A 20,596-nucleotide genomic window follows, 5' to 3' on the forward strand; every position below is an offset into this window, starting at 1 on the left:
TTTATATTTGGAGTTGATAGGATGTTCGGGAGTCCACTCATGCATTAGATAGCTCAGGGTTTACCAAAAATCAGCAGGAAATACTGAGTATGGTCAGCTGAATGCTTTCTGCTTAAACTGTATGTTTCGAATAATATTTCTGTCTAAAAGGAACAAAGCAATTTCTTATTGAAAATCACTAAAACTTGATCAGTTGCTTAAAATGGATCTTCATTCAAGAGCATAACCATAGAGGTTGTGGTCACACCCAAACCATGGGTTTTAAGAAAGACTAAAAATCCCTCTACTCCATATCAAGAAGATCCATAATTGTCGGGATCCCCAGTTACAGATTTTTGGGTATGGTCCAGTAGCTTCAGATTACAGTGTTGGCTCACATACTAAAAGCATGTCCTCTATTTGGTACATGGAAGACCAAACATATGATGCTATCAGAAAAGCACCATAATATCTTAAAAACTGGGCAAGTTGTATAAAATAAATGTGACGCATAATACAACTGCTTATGAGATCTAAATGGCTGAAAAATATGAAGCATTAAATGTCCTTAGCCATTACTTTTCTTGTGATACACTGGCAGTATAAATCTAGTAAAGATCTCTGGTTCAGCATCCAGGAGAGTTTGATAAATGCTGCCTATAAAACATGTTGTATTTATTATCTCCTTATACAACTATAATTTATTCCAAATAATATTATTTATATACAAGCTATCAAGCTTCTAAATTTTATGGATTGTTGGCTAGTAACATTAATGATCAGCCACAATATTTTATGCATTTTTGTGCAATTCCCAAAAAAGATATAAAATAAGATGACGGCTTCCATAAACGGCTTAACTGATAAGCTGTTAGCCATTGGACGGCTAATATTGGGAATCTGCCAACAGGCTTACGAAATTGTTGGACTCGTGCCAAGGAAAATGTAATAAAGGGAGAATATGAGCATTCAGATTTGGAAAATAATATTAAAACCTGTAATAAGATAAGTTACATTTCTATTATAAATGACCCTTAATATGAGCAAACAACCAGACTAACAATGAATAGAGTTGTGTTCTACTTATCCTCACATTTCTGCCTGGGGTACGCACCATGGGCGGTGCTGGAGTCGGCATAATCGCAGTAGGCGGGATGGCGTGCGGGAAAGGTGTGAAGGTGTGCTGGTGTGTGTGCTGATGTGTGTGTTGGTGTTGATGCTGATGTTGGTGGAATTCTGTTCTCAGATATGGCGGCGGCCCTAAAGATGCCCCACGATCTGCACTTTGGGAAGCCAAAAAGCGGGTGTTCAGCTCTTGTCTGAGAAGGTCTTGCTCTACAAAGAAGGTAAAAAAAACGTTATTATTATTTTGCCATAGGATGAAACATGTAACCTAAAGAATATTTCATGAACCCACAATGCACATTTCCATCATTTTGTGTCCCAGCCAGGGATAGAACCTACACCGGATATAAATGACAACACACAGGGAGGAGGAAGGAATGCCATATAGCTAGGGAATGAGAGAAGTGGTGACCCTTGACTGGATTGTGACCTGCAGCTCACCTTCGCAGTCCTAACAGTCTCTATACAGGTTCCGCACCTGTCGCCGAGCTTGAATACCTGGGGCCCTATTTCACCCTAGCAAATGGGCCCTATGTAAAGATGGAGGGTATGAGCTTTTTGTCAACACCACTATCATTAGAGGAGCACACAAGGGAACAATACAGGGGAAACACAACAGCTATTACCAGAGCCATGGTAGATAGCAAAAGACAACATTTATCTGAGCTGCAGCAACTACAGGAGTCTGGAGCAACAGAACAACATGACATCTCCCCAGCTCAGTCAGGAACAAACTATAAACCACACCCAAATATCCCCAGAGTGAGGTTTATAAAGGGAGTCAGAGGCTGGCAACAGAAAGGAAAATCTGACAAATTCCCAGAGTCCTAGAGTCTGCAGATGCAGAAACAGGGAACTGTCAGATAACATCAAGTGCTGCCAATCTCTGGGATTTTCATACACTTGCTGCCACAGGATTGTCAGCCGACCTTGACACATCCATGACATTTTGAAGGTTTATTTGCTACATATTTAGCTAATTACCTGAGTAAGTGCTGCTAGCTGGATGTCCTGGAACTGGAAGGGTCCCTGAAGTCAGTGGAGGTGGAGGAGGTAAAGCAGCAGGTGGGGCAAACATATTTGGGTGGTGCTGGTGAGCAGGAGGTTGGATGGTTGGTGTAAAGCTATGCAAAGGACTGTGGCTTGGTAAAGATAGGGGATATGGAGAAGTTGATGGATGGCGATGAGATGGTGGCACTTGGCTTTTGGCAGGAGTACTACTTCTGCTGCTGCTGTAGGAAGAAATATAGAAGCATTATCAAAAATTAGCCATTGCAAAAAGCTGACTATTCAGACACGGTCAGTACAAAGATAGGTATGGGAAATTTATTACAATAAAAAGACAAAGTTAGTAACATGCTGAACTGACTTAGAAAATGCTGACATAAAAGAGTCAAGGCTGGAAATAAATCATGGATAGTTTCTGATGTGTTACAGTACTAGGCTTTATGTGAACACATTTTTATTTACTTTATGTCCATCATAATAGGATAGCTGTCACCTCTATTATATACTAGGCAGTATCCCAACCATCGTGTGTTACTGTAGCTAAAAACTGAAGATTTTTAATGTTCAATGACAAGTGCACAAATAGCCTGAAATATTTCCAAGTTAAAGGGGTATTCCCATCTCCAAGATCCTATCCTAATATGTAGTAGGTGTAATATTTATAATATTAGCAAATGCCTGCAATTAGAAATGTAGTATAGATCTCCTGATATAGCTATTTCTCTTACCTCATGTGCAGAGCATTGCAGCTTAGGTCACATCCACTCATATAGTGACAGTTAATTAGTTGCTCATGGTCATAACCATAGATACCTAAGCTCCGATGCCCTGCACATGAGGTAAGAGACACTGCTATATCAGGAGAACTATACATTTCTATATGGAATTATTTGGTAACATTTATGAGAAAATGAGGGTGCCGGATTACTGATAATTGTGCTGTGGGAATGCACCGTTAATATGAAAACTTTTCAACTTTTTGTCTATATTACTTTTATATTTATTAGATTATTTGTGTTTAATCTACAAGTATACCATCTTATACAAAGAGTGCCATATAAATAAGCCAAAGTATTGTGATAGAGAAAATGCCATCTTTTGACCAACCTTAAACTGTTCACACTCAAGCTGCTGCTATTGTAGTTGCACAATGTCTGGGGCAAAGACTGGGAAGGAGGTCGTGCTTGTGCTACTGGTGGACTTGGATGAACAGGTGGTTGAGATGGTGGTTGAGCCTTTGGTGGCAGCTGCACTTGTGGCTGAGGTGGCAATGGAGTTTGAGGAAGCTGAAGAGGCTCAGTCTGTGTCTGTTTAGGTGTCTCTGATTGAGAATCCGCGACTGGTCCTGGAGAAGACAGTAGCAATGGTTGTGGCTCTACTTCAGGTTGAATGGTAGGTAGTGTTATTGGTCCTAGTTCTTTGCACACTGTAGCTTCGAATGGCAGCTCAGCAGTGCTGTCTTGACTCTTCTCTTGACTTCTTTCTAGTCCTGACACTTTTGGCAGAACTGGACCTGAACCATCTTTGCATTTGTTTGCTGTCAGTAAACTGACACCCAGTTCTGTATCTGCAATAAAAATAGGTATATAATGTGTCATTTATGCAAAACCTCATGTACAATATATCAAACAATACCATTCCAACAATCTAGTGATAATAAAATTGCTCTGACTGCAGAAACATCATTTTATTCATAAATAGCCAAATTCCACCGTAAGCACCAAAGCTTTGGAAATGAGCTCACAACCGTCAACTAAAGATAACCACAGAAGCCATATCACATGGTGAGCCTAGTTACCTATCTAAGATCAGATGTTATTGAGTAAAGCAGTTAGAACATATTGCAATGAAGAGAAGATGTGTTCTTTACACTTCCAAAAACACCTTTGGAGCTAATCTTATGGGTTACCATGAATGTTGTTACAGTATGTAATTGCTAAAATATGCAAATAGCTTAATCAGAAAGGAAGAGGACAGTAAAGGGGGCTTTACACGCTACGATATCGTTTATGTTTTCTCGTCGGGGTCACGTTGTTAGTGACGCACATCCGGCGTCATTAACGATATCGCAGCGTGTGATACTTACCAGCGACCTTAAGTGACCTCAAAAATGGTGAAAATCGATCACCATGGAGAGGTCGTCCCAAAACCAAAAATCGGTAATGGTTGATTATCGATGTTGTTCGTCGCTCCTGCGGCAGCACACATCACTGTGTGTGACATCGCAGGAGCGAGGACCGTCTCCTTACCTGCCGCCGGCCACAATGCGGAAGGGAGGTGGTGGGCGGGATGTTACGTTCCGCTCATCTCCGCCCCTCCGCTTTGATTGGCCGGCCACTTAGTGACGTCGCGGTGACGTCGCTGTGATGCCAAACGCCCCTCCCCCTTGAGGGAGGGATTGTTCGGCAGTCACAGCGCCGCCGACGACCGGGTAAGTGCATGTGACGCTGCCGTAGCGATAATGTTCGCTGCGGCAGCGATCACACGATATCGCACACAAGACGGGGGCGGGTGCTTACACGCTCGATATCGCTAGCAATTGCTAGCGATATTGTAGCGTGTAAAGCCCACTTAACTCTAATGCCACTAGTAGCAATCCCACAAGACAAAATAAACGCATAATGGTCTAAATGAAAAAACAGAACAAAACTATGTATAACAACACTGCATTATTTGTTTTCTATACATGTCATAGTAAATTGATAAAGAAAACAATACCATTCTAAAAATATATATATATATATATAAAATATTTCTCTCGCTCTCCCTCTCTCTCTCTAGATATATATATATATATATATATATATATATATATATAGTGAGAGAGAGAGAGAGAGAAAGAGAGAGATACAGTGTGAAAGTATTCGTCCCACTTGAATTTTTCAACCTTTTCCCGCATTTTAGGCTTCAAACATAAAGATAAAATTTTAATGTTATGGTGAAGAAACAACAACAAGTGGGATATAATTGCGAAATTGAACGAAATTTATTGCTTATTTTAAACTTTTTGTAAAAAATAAATAAATGAAAAGTGGGGAGTGCAATATTATTCGTCCCCTTTACTTTCAGAGCAGCAAACTCACTCTAGAAGTTCATTGAGGATCTCTGAATGATCCAATGTTGTCCTAAATGACTGATGATGATGAATATAAGCCACCTGTGTGTAATCTAGTCTCTATATTAATGCACCTGCTCTGTGATAGTCTCAGTGTTCTGTTTAAACCACATAGAGCATCATGAAGACCAAGGAACACAACAGGCAGGTCCGTGATACTGTTGTGGAGAAGTTTAAGGCTATGTGCGCACTAGAAAGTGCCTTTTTCTTAAGGAAAAACCTCTTAAAGAATCCAGCACCCACGGTAAAAAAACGCACCAAAACCGCAACGAAATCCGCATGCGACTTTATCGCAGTTTGCCGCGGATTTTGTGTGGATTTGCTGCGGATTTTGCGCAAAAAACGCAGGTACCTGCGGAAAAAAGAAGTGACATGTACATTAATTCTGCAGACACATTTTCTGTAGCAAATCCGTGGAAAATCCACTGCAAAATCCGCGGTAAATCCGCAGCGTGCACACAGTGCCTAAAGCCGGATTTTGTTACAAAAAGATTTCCAAAACTTTAAACATCCCAAGGAGCACTGTGCAAGCGATCATATTGAAATGGAAGGAGTATCATACCACTGCAAATCTACCAAGACCCGGCCCACTTTTCAGTTAGTTTGTTTTTTTGAAAGTTTAAAACAAGCAATACATTTCGCTCAACTTCATAATTGTGTTCCACTTGTTGTTGATTCTTCACCGTAAATTAACATAAATTAACATTTCTATCTTTATGTTTGAAGCCTGAAATGTGGGAAAAGGTTGAAAAATTCAAGGGAGCCGAATACTTTCGCAAAGCTATGTATATACAAATAATGTTGGGGTTTTTTTGTTTTTTTTTAGCAAAAATGTTTTCAACCTTGCATTTCTCACACTAACCACTAGGGCTATTTTAAACTCATACTTCCTTGTCCTATCTGGAAGCGTTTAAAGCAGTTTCTCATCATCAGGGGCAGGATTACACTGACAGGTAACACTTCTATACACAGCTGATAACACAGGACCCATCAATCACAATAGGCGATGTCACACCTGAATCTACCCCCTCCCTTCACAATGATCATGCCACACGCTCATTAGATGCTTCAATGCAAAAGATAGGATCAGATTCCGGTCATTGTGGCTAATGTACAAGTAGATTTCCTGAAAAAACAGGAAGCTAGAGTCTAAAAAAGTTGGTTTGGTCAGTGTGAAGATTAAAAGATTTTTTTTTTTTTTAATAAAGATTGTAAGTTGAAAAAATAAGTATTGCCAGCAATTTAAAATAAATAAATAACACGTAGTGTAATGTGAATTGTGTTCTGAGTCTTTTGTAAATAATATGATATGTGACTTGTGATGGTAATGTGGTGTAGTATAATGTGTTCCTGAATAATGTACAACAGGGCTGTAAATAGTAATATTTTCATGTATATTGCCTACCTCTTGCACATATAGTTGCCAGACAATAGGGTAAGAGATAGTTAAAGTTCGGACTAGCCCAAAATGGGAAAGTTAACTGAAAGGGAAAGAGACGGTTTCTTCTAGAAAGTTAATGAAGACCCAGTGTGTAATAGATATGGACGGATATTTGGTAGGTCGTCAAAACCGCAGGCAGTAGCTGATTTGTGGTGAAAGACAGAAAAAGGAGAGGTATTGAGATAGTGTTATCGAGGTATTGATAAGTATTGACCAAGACACAGAATGAGAGACAATGCTGACAATGCCCTAGACACGAGGATCCGCAGGACTATAGCACAAGACCCCAAACCTAAAAGATAATGGGTATTGATGGACTAGTGCGCGAGCTAAGTTGGCTTTCTCAAGCGGAGTCTTCCTAATTGTCTGATAGCGCAAGGTTCTACTCTGGTACTACTGGCTACCCTCCCGACCCCATGGATTTGAAAGCATCTAGGAGCACAAAGCTCTACTCTTGCCATAGTGGCAAAACCCCCTAATCCCCTTACCTCCTCTTCTACGAGTAGGAGAGACAAGGAGCCACGGAAAGGAAAAGAAAATGTCACGTATTGGACCATATTGTTGAGCTGGGTTGTTGTGGGATTCACAGGACCAGCGAGAACGGAAACAATCCAGGGGGAGCTGCAAGTGTGTCTGTATATGCTTTGTACTACTGTAAAATGTTGGAAGAGGTGTGTTCGCTATGTCGTGTATAGAGTTGAAGAAGGTAAACTATGAAGTAAAAAGTTGTTGCTGAAATTGAACTGATGGTCTCCTTGTGGAAGCGAATTGTCATTTGGTCCTGGCAACGCCAATGGCAACATGCAACCTACACCTACATACAGTCCACACAACACAAGTCCACACACCCAGCCAGGACCATGTCTTTTAAGTAGCATGCTGGGGTGTCTGAAGTCAATCTTTCACCCACTCCCGCCCTGCGTCAGTCTACACAACCACAGTTTAAAACAAAAGGAACAAGGCCAAGATGAAGATGAATACCAGCAACCCGATGGCTTGATAATATCAAGATAACAGAAGAGAAGACCCTCATGGACCTTTCTAGGCTTCCACAAGATCGAGCCTCCTACAGACCATTCATCCATCAAGTCGCCATGCTCAAGATTGAACTGAAGGCCATTAAAAAAAGAAAACAATGCACTACAATACACTACTAATGAATATTAAACCCACATTTCTCACGCATATTGAGCTACTACACATAATTGTTGGCTGTCACCAAAAGGGTTTGTGTTTTACATAATATACGTTCAATAATCACAAAAAATTACCTGGCACTAGAGTTCCAGTCCTTTTCCTTTCTGAAAAGGTTAATTGCATTTATAAAATAATATATGACGTTTTTACTTAATTAGTTGCATAGTATTTTTCGCTAAATAAAAACATCTTTAGTGTTGTAAGAAATCCTTTCATTGTGTCTTTTGGGACATAATGTAGAAATAATCAGTCCCTGGTGCTAAACTTTGATTTCACTTTCGCCACCTCAAGTCTAGTCAATTCTCACAAGAATTCATGAATTGCTGCTTAGTATGGTGAATTAACTCACCTAAACAATATACAAAAATTGGATGATTTTATGTAACCCCTTCACGACCTATGACGTACTCGTACGTCATACGTACGTATGTTTCCCTGCATATATTGGCTGATCTCATCAGTTGACTTGAGACTCTAACAGGCGTGTGTGAATTAAAGATGAAACCGTGCCTGTTAACTATTTAAATCCCGCTGTCAATCTCTGACATAGCGATTTAATGCGTGCTGCTGTGGAGCGCATCATTCCCCACTCTCATTGGCGGCCTGGTGACGTGATCACAGAGTGCCAATGGGATGTCATATCAGCCAGGGGTCCTCTGGGTCTCTCGTGACTCAGTTCCTGTGAACGTCAGCATTCACAGGAGAGCAGCATTTGTGCTGTACAGTGCGGTGCTGATGCACTGCTCTGTACAATACAAGCCATAAGATGATCACAGCTTCAAGTTCCCTAAGGGGACTATTAAAAACAATACAAAATTTAAAAAAGTGAACCAATCACCCCCCTTTTTCCACATTGAAAAAAAAGAAAAAATAAATAAATACTTATATTTGGTATCGTCAAGTTGAGATGTATCAAATTATAAAATAAATTAGTCTGATAGGTAAAGGGCGTAACAAGAAAAAAATCAAAATGTCAACATTATGCTCTTTTCTTCGCAGCAACATTTCAATAAATGCAATAACATGCGATCAAAACATCGCATCTACACAAAATTGTATGACTGCCAAGACCCCAACAAACCCATAACTAATCGTCCCATGTAATGAAAAACCACACTCCACTGAGGTATATAAAACAGAACTCTCTTTATCTAGGGATGTAATAACCAAATCTCACCTTTTAGTGGATGGTGGTCACTCCCAGCATAAAATATTAAGATAAAACCACATAAATAAACCACAGTAAACCAGAACAAAGCGATAAGCTGCCGTCGGAGTCCCAGCGCAGGTAGCTCTGTTAAATTGACCGCTGCTGTGACTTAATAAGACAACTTTGAAAGATACAAATAAAAGACTAAAGGGTGCTTTACACGTTGCGACATTGCTAGCAATGTCGCGTGCGATAGCACCCGCCCCCGTCGGTGGCACGATATATGGTGATCGCTGCCGTAGCGAACATTATCGCTACGGCAGCGTCACATGCACATACCTTGTCAGCGACGTCGCTGTGACGGCCAAACAATCCCTCCCTCAAGGAGGAGGTGCATTCGGCGTCACAGCAACGTCACCGCGACGTCACTAAGCGGCCGGCCAATAGAAGCGGAGGGGCAGATATGAGTGGGAAGTAACATTCCGCCCACCTCCTTCCTTCCTCATTGCCGGTGGAGGCAGGTAAGGAGATATTCATCAACATCGTACCGGCAGCAGCAACGATATTAAGGAAATGAGCGACATGTCAACGAGCAACGATTTTTCACGTTTTTGTGCCTGTTGATCGTCGCTCATTTGTGTTACACGCTGCGATGTCGGTAACGGCGCCGGATGTGCGTCATTACCGACGTGACTCCGACGATATATCGTTAACGATATCGCAGAGTGTAAAGCCCCCTTAAGGCTGGACTCAGATAAGTGTATGGCATCTTATCCGACAGCATCGGATGCGATATGCTAATGAATCCCGGCTCAGGCTCTGCTGCGAGCGTGAGCAGAGTGTCTTGCGACGATGTGCGTCACGAATTCCGTGACCCCGACGACATATCGTTATACGTTGTTGAGTGTAAAGCGGCCTGTAATGTTATGTTTAATGTAAAACAGTAAATACAAAATAAGTATTTTTAAACTTCTTATATTTCCGTGTTTTTACGTGTGTCAACATTAATTTTAGTTGAAATTTATATCTGATTCTTTTCCGCCTTCTGGCTTATATTAGAGCTTGGAAAAACAGTTTATAGAAAATTGGGGGTGGCTATTGGGATTTCATGGCTGTGATGCCGCCTGGCTTCTGAGCACTGAAGCTCCATCATTAGGAGATAACACAATAGGGGATCTCAGTTGGAACAACTAAAACCTAACTATATCAACATCACTCAAGGGGAAATATTGTCACTCTCTGCTACTGTCATGTAAATATAGCTTCTACAGTGCATATCATTAAATCACACACACTATAAAGGGATTATCAAATAAAAAAGCCCAACAAAACAAATATATTCAGTTGTGAAGGACAGAAAATAGCAGCGTTACCTAGGCACAAAACAAAACCTTTCCATCAAATAACTGGAAATATTAAGAGGCAGTCAAAAACCTAATGTGAGCAGAAGCCGTCGTGTTCCCAAAGCTCCTTTCTCACAGTCCCAAAAGATACGTTCTAAATCTGCTTACACAGGTAAAGAATAATGAAATACATATCCTAGCTTTAATTAAGACTCCTGGGCTTTCCGAATGAATGTAGTCTATGCATAAGTGGGGTCTCCTGAGATTTAATTTGTCAGTTTTTCTAATCTCCATAAAAAGAAAATATGGTAATGATAAGCCAGCTTGAAGAAAAAAATGTGATTTCCCCTCCCCAACTTCATAATCTTCTGTCGTTATACAACAACAATGTATGTCTTCACATCTATGTATCGAAGAGCGCCTATGCGCTGGATTGACAGAACATGCAATTATCCTTCAAGTAAGAGCTCACGTGTGAAGAATATGTATGGTGGCAAGATTTGCCTTCGTTATTCCTTGCAGTGATTGAGTTATTCTACTTTCATGTTTCCGGCGCTAGCTTATACTTTCTTATATAGAAAGAAAAATAGGAGAAATTGCTTAAACTGCCAAGTGAAAACAAAAACAAAACAAAAAAATACAATAAAAAAACCAACTAATTAATAAAAATACTACATTGTGTAATGTGTGACTTCTGTTTGTACCAAATTATATTGGATCCTTAGCCAACATTTATATCAACAATTCCCTTCGAAGTATATCTTCACCACTGACCACCAAGATACCGGTAGTTCAGCCACTTTTTTTCATTTCGGGCCTCAGTTACAGCCAGTTTTGTTACTTAAGGATGCATTATTGGTTGTTAGTAGAAAACGTTGACAGACACATTCCACCATAATGCAATTTGAGACTTCAATTTACTATCTATTGCTGTAGGCTTCCTAGTTTGTAAAGACTACATTTTCCAAACCCCAAATCACCAGTGTAAAGCTGGGGTCACACTAAACGACAGCGACAACGACGTCGCTGTTACGTCACCATTTGCTGTGACATAGCAGAGACCTTGTAAGTCACTGTTATGATCGCTGCTTAGCTGTCAAACACAGCAGCCGAAGCAGCGATCATAACGACACGCGTCGCTGTGCTGCAACATGTGCAGAGAGCAGGGAGCCGCGCACACTGAGCGCTGGCTCCCTGCTCTCCTAGCTACAGTACACATCGGGTTAATTAACCCGATGTGTACTGCAGCTACATGTCACAGTGCAGAGAGCAGGGAGCCGCGCACACTGCTTAGCGCTGGCTCCCTGCTCTCCTAGCTACAGTACACATCGGGTTAATTACACGATGTGTCCTGCAGCTACATGTGCAGAGAGCAGGGAGCCGCACACACTGCTTAGCGCTGGCTCCTTGCTCTCCTAGCTACAGTACACATCGGGTTAATTACACGATGTGTACTGCAGCTACATGTGCAGAGAGCAGGAGCCGGCGCTGGCAGCGTGAGAGCGGCGGAGGCTGGTAACGAAGGTAAATATCGGGTAACCACCTTGGTTACCCGATGTTTACCTTGGTTACAGCTTACCGCAGCTGCCAGATGCCGGCTCCTGCTCCCTGCTCGCTTCATTTCGTCCCTCTCTTGCTGTCACACACAGCGATCTGTGCGTCACAGCGGGAGAGCGACGACCAAAAAATGAAGCTGGACATTCAGCAACGAGCGGCGACCTCACAGCAGGGGCCAGCTCGTTGCTGGATGTCACACACAGCGACAGCGATGGGACGTCGCTGCAACGTCACAGAAAATGGTGACGTAGCAGTGGCGTCGTTGTCGTTGTCGCTGTGTGTGACACCACCTTAAGACCTGTTCACACATTGATCCATTATTCTTGGATATTTCAGCTTCTGAAAACTTACTATATCACAAGGTAAAAGTCGGGAGCAATGCAAGATATGTTAAGAAGGTGGCACTGTAGGACTAAACGTTGCCACATGAGTAGCATTTTTTGATGGGACAGATAGGCTAACATTTTTGGACTCCACCACCAGAAGGGTGATCATGTTAAATTTGAACATGCTTGATACTTTCTCACTGAAGATAGACCACCCTTGGAGAAATCTGGTAGCAGCTACACTCCTCTCCCCAACTTTCCCACAAAAGTTAGAAGCACAATCTAATTATGCAAATGGACAGGAGTCTGGAAGAGAAGCCATCCTTGGGGTATGTGCTCACGATCAGGACTCGCTGCGTTCAGAATGCAGGGAGTTGTGACCGATGGGGCCGAATGTCTCCTCCGCTAGAAAATGCAGGAGACCGCAGCTGCTTGTACCCACGATCAGGGTTTCGTGCGCTGCGGTCTACTGCTTGTATTCTCCCTATGGAGGATGCATGCGATTCCGCAGCAAACAATTCACATGCTGCGGTCTAAAAAGATGCACCGCAGGTCAGTGTTTGTTGCGGAAAAAACAAGCACAGTATGCACGGGATTTCTAGAAATAAAGTCCACTATGCTTGTACTGTACACCAAAACAGACTTACTGCACTCACCGAACGGATGTGTGAACAGGTGCATAACTGACCATGACATAAAATACAAAAAAAGAGAGTACTGTACACCACAGCAGTTTGGACGCAGCTGAGGTAGGCTGCGTCCAAACCGCTGCAAATACTGATCGTGGGCATGCACCCTGAAAGTAGTGGTCAGAGACTAAAATGTATTTTAATTCTAAATCCCTATCTATTTAATGTCGCAATCTAATCTATTTTCGAATTACTTTATTAAAAAATTCCCTATCCTTCCTCACTACACTAACTGCTTTAGTTTATTTTTTATTTTTCCTCTCTGATGACGCTTCATTTCAGAATCCCAGTGCATGCTGGGATAGTCAAGCAAGTCATCTTCAGGGGGCAGAGGCTGTGGTCAGTGGCACATTCTCTGCCCCCCTTGCTGAAATGAAGCATCACCAGTGACCTCCATATCAGGGGCTGGGCTAGTCTCTGGTCTACTAAGCATGCACCGGTTGTCAATTCCAACATACTCAGTAGATGCTTGTCACTGTACAATATGCTATAGAGCACACTGTCAGTGCATCTTCGAAGAAGAATAGTAGGCATGCATGAAACGCTGAGACCAGTTCTGCGCCCTTCATAGTGTGCTGTCAATCAGAAGAGAAGAAAGAGGAAGTATTTACAAAGGGGTGAAATGGTGCATTGTGGCACTCGGCATGCCTAGTTTCAAATCCAAACTTATTGCTTTATTTTTTACATTCATGTCATTGTGTAGGTTTAAAAGTGGCAGACAAGTACCAAGCTTAATGAGCCCCTGACTCAGCTCCTTGTTGTCCCCAATAAACAATAGATCATTTGGCTGACAGTTATCTCTCCTGAGTTACCCTTGGGGTATTTGCAGATGTTGAGTATTTGCAGCAGAGGTTTTTTTGCACCAAAACCCAGAGTGTTAGCAGCAAAAACGCTGCATAAACTACGCAAGATTTTATGTGTTTTCGATGTTTTTACGTGCATTTTATGTTTTTTTACTGCATTTTTTCCTCTGCAATAATTGACATGCTGCAGATTTGAAAAAATGCTTTCAAGGTTCAAAACCGCAAAGAAAAAAATAAGCAGCATATGCATGAAATTTGAGAAATCTCATTCATTTTGCTAGAACCGTAAGGCCCCTTTCACACATCAGTTTTTTGGCATCAGTCGCAATCCGTCGACATGTGGAAAAAACGTTTCTTTTTTCTCATTGACTTGTATTATCGACGGATGTCCTGACGTTGCATCCGTCGTACGACGGATCCTTCGAAAAAAGGGGTTTTGCGGCCAACGAAAGTAATGTCTAGAGGAACGTTTTTGTCACCATTGAAAAAACGAATGGCGCTGGATTTGTCGCCGTCCGTCGTCTTTTAGGATGGAAGCCTACGGCCACAGGATCCATCCTATGACAGAATCCAGCGACAGTTTCCGTTTTTTTAAACAGAGCATGCTCAGATGGGGTAAAACAGTGTCTGGCTGAATCTCTCAATCCAAGTTTTTGAGTCTTGAGCTCACATTATTAATCGTTCCATTTTTGTACGGATGCTACATTTTGATCTCCTGTTATTGCATTTTAAAAAAATTTTGTGGCGACCAAAACATATAATTTGGTGTTTGGAATTTTTTCTTGCCACACCGTGTACCGATCAGATTAACTGATTTTAGGCTTTGATAGATCGGACATTTCTGAACCCGGTGATGCCAAATATGTGTATATTGCTTACTTTTTTAACTGTTTTATTTTCAATGGGACAAATGGGGGGTCATTTGAACTTTTACTTTTTTTATTTTGTAATTTTTTTTTAACTTTTTTTTACATTTTTTATTTATTTTACTAGTCCCCATAGAGGACTTTTTGGATCTACTGTCTGATCGCTTGTGCGTTTCTGTCGATCAGAGCTGCATAGCTCTAAATAGCAAAATTGCATAGCTCCAATAAGAGCCACCACTATGTCAGCTCTAAAAGAAAGGATGTCATGGTTTCATCAGGAGTCATCACATGACCCTGAGCTACCATGACAACCATTGCCTCCCCGTGATTATATCACAGGGCCTCCAATAGTGTCAGGGAACAGCGCGATCCCCGCCGCAGCCATTTAAGTTGTGCTGTCACATTTTGACAGCGAGATCTAAGTGGCAAACAGGCGCGGGTGGATTGCGGATCCACCCGAGGCTGTTAGCCCCTCATGCCTGCCGATCAAATCAGCAGACATGTGCGGGGATCGCCGTCGGCTCACCGCAACAGCCAGCGATGATTACTGCAACACGACCGATGACATACCAGTACGTCATTGGTCATGAAGGGGTTAAAGGAAAAATGTCACCAGGTGTTTGCTATATAATCTGACAGAAAGAGACACTGATTCCAGTGATGCGTCATTAAGTTTGTGACAGAATCACAGTTTTTTGTTGCTGGTTTAGCAGAGCTCGGATCTATGTGTAACCCCCCCACACCACTGATTAGCAGCTTTTTAGTAACAGAAAGCTGATAATCAATGCTGAGGGTGTGGCTGGACTACCAGGCAAGAGGCAACTTGTCATACAGTTAGGTCCAGAAATATTTGGACAGTGACACAAGTTTTGTTATTTTAGCTGTTTACAAAAACATGTTCAGAAATACAATTATATATATAATATGGGCTTAAAGTGCACACTCCCAGCTGCAATATGAGAGTTTTCACATCCAAATCGGAGAAAGGGTTTAGGAATCATAGCTCTGTAATACATAGCCTCCTCTTTTTCAAGGGACCAAAAGTAATTGGACAAGGGACTCTAAGGGCTGCAATTAACTCTGAAGGCATCTCCCTCGTTAACCTGTAATCAATGAAGTAGTTAAAAGGTCTGGGGTTGATTACAGGTGTGTGGTTTTTGCATTTGGAAGCTGTTGCTGTGACCAGACAATATGCGGTCTAAGGAACTCTCAACTGAAGTGAAGCAGAACATCCTGAGGCTGAAAAAAAAGAAAAAATCCATCAGAGAGATAGCAGACATGCTTGGAGTAGCAAAATCAACAGTCGGGTACATTCTGAGAAAAAAGGAATTGACTGGTGAGCTTGGGAACTCAAAAAGGCCTGGGCGTCCACGGATGACAACAGTGGTGGATGATCGCCGCATACTTTCTTTGGTGAAGAAGAACCCGTTCACAACATCAACTGAAGTCCAGAACACTCTCAGTGAAGTAGGTGTATCTGTCTCTAAGTCAACAGTAAAGAGAAGACTCCATGAAAGTAAATACAAAGGGTTCACATCTAGATGCAAACCATTCATCAATTCCAAAAATAGACAGGCCAGAGTTAAATTTGCTGAAAAACACCTCATGAAACCAGCTCAGTTCTGGAAAAGTATTCTATGGACAGATGAGACAAAGATCAACCTGTACCAGAATGATGGGAAGAAAAAAGTTTGGAGAAGAAAGGGAACGGCACATGATCCAAGGCACACCACATCCTCTGTAAAACATGGTGGAGGCAACGTGATGGCATGGGCATGCATGGCTTTCAATGGCACTGGGTCACTTGTGTTCATTGATGACATAACAGCAGACAAGAGTAGCCGGATGAATTCTGAAGTGTACCGAAGATATACTTTCAGCCCAGATTCAGCCAAATGCCGCAAAGTTGATCGGACGGCGCTTCATAGTACAGATGGACAATGACCCCAAGCATACAGCCAAAGCTACCCAGGAGTTCATGAGTGCAAAAAAGTGGAACATTCTGCAATGGCCAAGTCAATCACCAGATCTTAACCCAATTGAGCATGCATTTCACTTGCTCAAATCCAGACTTAAGACGGAAAGACCCACAAACAAGCAAGACCTGAAGGCTGCGGCTGTAAAGGCCTGGCAAAGCATTAAGAAGGAGGAAACCCAGCGTTTGGTGATGTCCATGGGTTACAGACTTAAGGCAGTGATTGCCTCCAAAGGATTCGCAAGAAAATATTGAAAATAAAATTTTTTTTTTGGGTTTGGTTTATTTGTCCAATTACTTTTGACCTCCTAAAATGTGGAGTGTTTGTAAAGAAATGTGTACAATTCCTACAATTTCTATCAGATATTTTTGTTCAAACCTTCAAATTAAACGTTACAATCTGCACTTGAATTCTGTTGTAGAGGTTTCATTTCAAATCCAATGTGGTGGCATGCAGAGCCCAACTCGCGAAAATTGTGTCACTGTCCAAATATTTCTGGACCTAAAGCTGGTGTCACACACAGCGACAACGACAACGACGTCGCTGCTACGTCACCATTTTCTGTGACGTTGCAGCGACGTCCCGTCGCTGTCGCTGTGTGTGACATCCAGCAACGACCTGGCCCCTGCTGTGAGGTCGCCGGTCGTTGCTGAATGTCCAGCTTCATTTTTTGGTCGTCACTCTCCCGCTGTGACACACACATCGCTGTGTGTGACAGCGAGAGAGCGACGAAATGAAGCGAGCAGGAGCCGGCACTGGCAGCTGCGGTAAGCTGTAACCAGCGTAAACATCGGGTAACCAAGGGAAGACCTTTCCCTGGTTACCCGATATTTACCTTCGTTACCAGCCTCCGCTCTTGCTGCCAGCGCCGGCTCCTGCACTGTGACATGTGGCTGCAGTACACATCGGGTAATTAACCCGATGTATACTGTAGCAAGGAGAGCAAGGAGCCAGCGCTAAGCAGTGCGCGCGGCTCCCTGCACTGTGACATGTAGCTGCAGCACACATCGGGTTAATTAACCCGATGTGTACTGTACCTAGGAGAGCAAGGAGCCAGCGCTAAGCGCGGCTCCCTGCTCTCTGCACATGTAGCACAGCGACGTTATGATCTCTGCTTCTGCTGTGTTTGACAGCTAAGCAGCGATCATAACAGCGACTTACAAGGTCGCTGTTACGTCACCGAAAATGGTGACGTAACAGCGACGTCGTTGTCGCTGTCGCTTAGTGTGATCCCAGCTTAACTGTATAGTGATAATCTCCTGCTGATAAAACACTGATTGTAATGACCATAGCCCAGTAAGTGACACATCACTAGCACAATAGTGATTTCAACTACATCATGGTACTCTGAGATAAGATAGCAAAAACCTGCTGACAGATTCCCTTTAATGACTGCAAATAATGTATTTGACGGCCATTTTTTACTATATATAGGTGCACGCACATGAATTCATGTTTTGGTGTTGCTTGTCAAGTAAAAATTGTTCAATGTCTGGAAAAAGAAATCACTGATTATATGGCTCTTTCTTATAGGAACCATGAACACGTCCCAAAATCAATAGCACAATGCTAGGAAAAGCCACAGAGTGTTGCTGTGAATTCCTCTAGAGAGGCTGTGAATCTTGCTCATTTTTGCACAGATACGTTTTCTATTATTTCTTAAACTATCCATTTAACAGCTATAATTTGCTGTCAGCTGTGCAATTCATAAGCACTTTGTTTTGAGCAGTAACTGTACTGTAAGTGTTTATTAAAGCAGACTTCTTGTATTAAATAGGCTGGCAGCGTTCCCAACGTACAGGCTCTAGGCACAGAAATTAATACGCTGACATTTAATGTTAATAAAGGGTCGGAACAATATGCGCCTCTTCAAACTCCTTGTTCATTTGGAATTTAATTTACAGGGAAAATGTGCTCCTCCGGATCAGCTGTGTTGGTAAACATGCATTAAAAATGACAGTCATATAGCCTCTAATCATTTAATAAACTTTTAACCAATGATAATATGTGACAGGATGAACGTTTCAAAGAGAACATTTCTATGAAACTCCAAAGCAGGCAGTATAGCTGTCTTTTAGATAAAGATGGTGGGCAATACAACAAGGATGGGTGTCTAAGGCCGTTAAATAATCAGGAATCAAAAATCATTATTAATCTAATATTTACAATGACATGTTTAGTCTAGTGGTTTAGACTGCCTTCCCGCCATACAGGCCAGCTTTTGCATATATTTAGCAACATATACTGGAGGGGTAACAGGAAGCACTCTCTATTATTCAGTACCATGTGGAAAGCTGATCACAGGCCTAAAAATAAACTAATGATGAGGACCTACACTAGAGACTATAATATGGCAACATTTTCAAGAGAGACCGATATGTCATATGTGCAGCCAGTGCAGCACAACGGAGACACTAAAAATGATATTCATTACTACTAGCTTGAAGGGAAGGGACTTCCCTAAGTGTTACCATGGCCTAATATGGGTCACTGTCCACCACAGAAACTGGTGAGGAATTAGCTAGTTAAAAAGGTTAATGAACAAATAGATAGGGTGACAGATGGATATTCAATACAAAATAAAGGGCCACTCAAAATAGCAATGAGTAAATATAGAAGGTTGAGTTTTATATGGCCAACCATAGTTCCAAAAAGATGACTAGTACACCCACGTAAATAACAATTATTTATTACAGATAATTCACATATAAAAAGGGGGTACTGTTATTTAGACAAAGCTGGATTCATAAAATACAAATCAGTGAAGGGTTAAAGAACAAACAGAGATCACCCTTCCAGGGACCCAGACAGCATTAATCAAATGTTCTATATAGGCAGACATACTGCGCAACCCATGGGGTAAAGTCTCTATAGTGAGGTCCACCAAAAGGTATAACACACAGAGGAGCCCATAGGTTGTGCATGAGTTAGAGCAACTGCTTACCCATATTAAGTGTCTATATAATAGCTGTGTCCAAGGTCCAATAAGGAGAGGGGAGAAACGCCTTTCTCCCCTCTCCTTATTGGACCTTGGACACGGCTATTATATAGACACTTAATATGGGTAAGCAGTTGCTCTAACTCATGCACAACCTATGGGCTCCTCTGTGTGTTATACCTTTTGGTGGGCCTCACTATAGAGACTTTACCCCATGGGTTGCGCAGTATGTCTGCCTATATAGAACATTTGATTAATGCTGTCTGGGTCCCTGGAAGGGTGATCTCTGTTTGTTCTTTAACCCTTCACTGATTTGTATTTTATGAATCCAGCTTTGTCTAAATAACAGTACCCCCTTTTTATATGTGAATTATCTGTAATAAATAATTGTTATTTACGTGGGTGTACTAGTCATCTTTTTGGAACTAGTTGAAAAGGTTGTCCATTACCTTATCTATCCTTAGGATATATCATTAATGCCTGATTGGATAGGGTCAGACATTGCACACCCCTATCCTCAGCTGTTCTTGGGGCCGGTGGCAGCAGTAAGTTCCCAAAAATAATCAGTTCTGGGGCTGCTGCATCTTTTGAGTGGCTGTGGCCGAGTACTGCACATCCGCCTCGCTTTCAAATCAATAGGAGGTAATGCAGCACCCAGCAGTGGCCACTATCAGAAGTCAGGGCAGCTCCGGAACTGAGCATTTGTTGCCGCCTGTTGTCGCCGCCGCCACTGAGAACAGCTGATGGCGGGGGTGCCGGGTCATGGACCCTGGCCAATCAGACATTGATGGCCTTCCCTTGAGGTTGGGCCATCAATGTAAAGGTAGTGGACAACTCCTTCAACCCTAGAATGCATACCTGGGGCTTCGCAGGCCTGCTAGGTTACTTGTTTTCTACGGTTGATTTCTATGGTTGCGCGTTCTAGGGTTAAACACAAGGCTTGTGGTTGCCAGTGAGTACTTTACTAGTTTCCATTTGCCTACTGAATAGCAGGGAGCCCACATACTAACTTGCACAGGGGCCATTTATTGCTTATGTTTGCCTCTAATATTGTAAAGTAGATATCGGACTTGTGAAAAGCCT

The 20,596-nt window shown here is 42.1% G+C and overlaps 1 protein-coding gene across 6 annotated transcripts in view; it reads right to left on the minus strand.

Moving 5' to 3' along the window:
- The window catches only part of AUTS2 (activator of transcription and developmental regulator AUTS2), a 1,876,064-nt gene that overhangs the window by 57,133 nt on the left and 1,798,335 nt on the right, over positions 1–20,596 (minus strand). For 3 of the 6 annotated variants that reach the window (XM_075336341.1, XM_075336338.1, XM_075336343.1), the window contains 3 exons: positions 3,220–3,679; positions 2,089–2,336; positions 1,073–1,314 (listed from right to left, as the gene is read on the minus strand). In XM_075336341.1, the coding sequence (XP_075192456.1) occupies positions 1,073–1,314; positions 2,089–2,336; positions 3,220–3,679 (950 nt within the window). The remainder of the gene's footprint in view (positions 1–1,072; positions 1,315–2,088; positions 2,337–3,219; positions 3,680–20,596) is intronic. The other 3 variants (XM_075336342.1, XM_075336340.1, XM_075336339.1) reach the window with 2 other exon arrangements.

The sequence above is a fragment of the Anomaloglossus baeobatrachus genome, chromosome 2 (assembly GCF_048569485.1).
Source record: "Anomaloglossus baeobatrachus isolate aAnoBae1 chromosome 2, aAnoBae1.hap1, whole genome shotgun sequence".
Classification (NCBI taxonomy): domain Eukaryota; kingdom Metazoa; phylum Chordata; class Amphibia; order Anura; family Aromobatidae; genus Anomaloglossus; species Anomaloglossus baeobatrachus.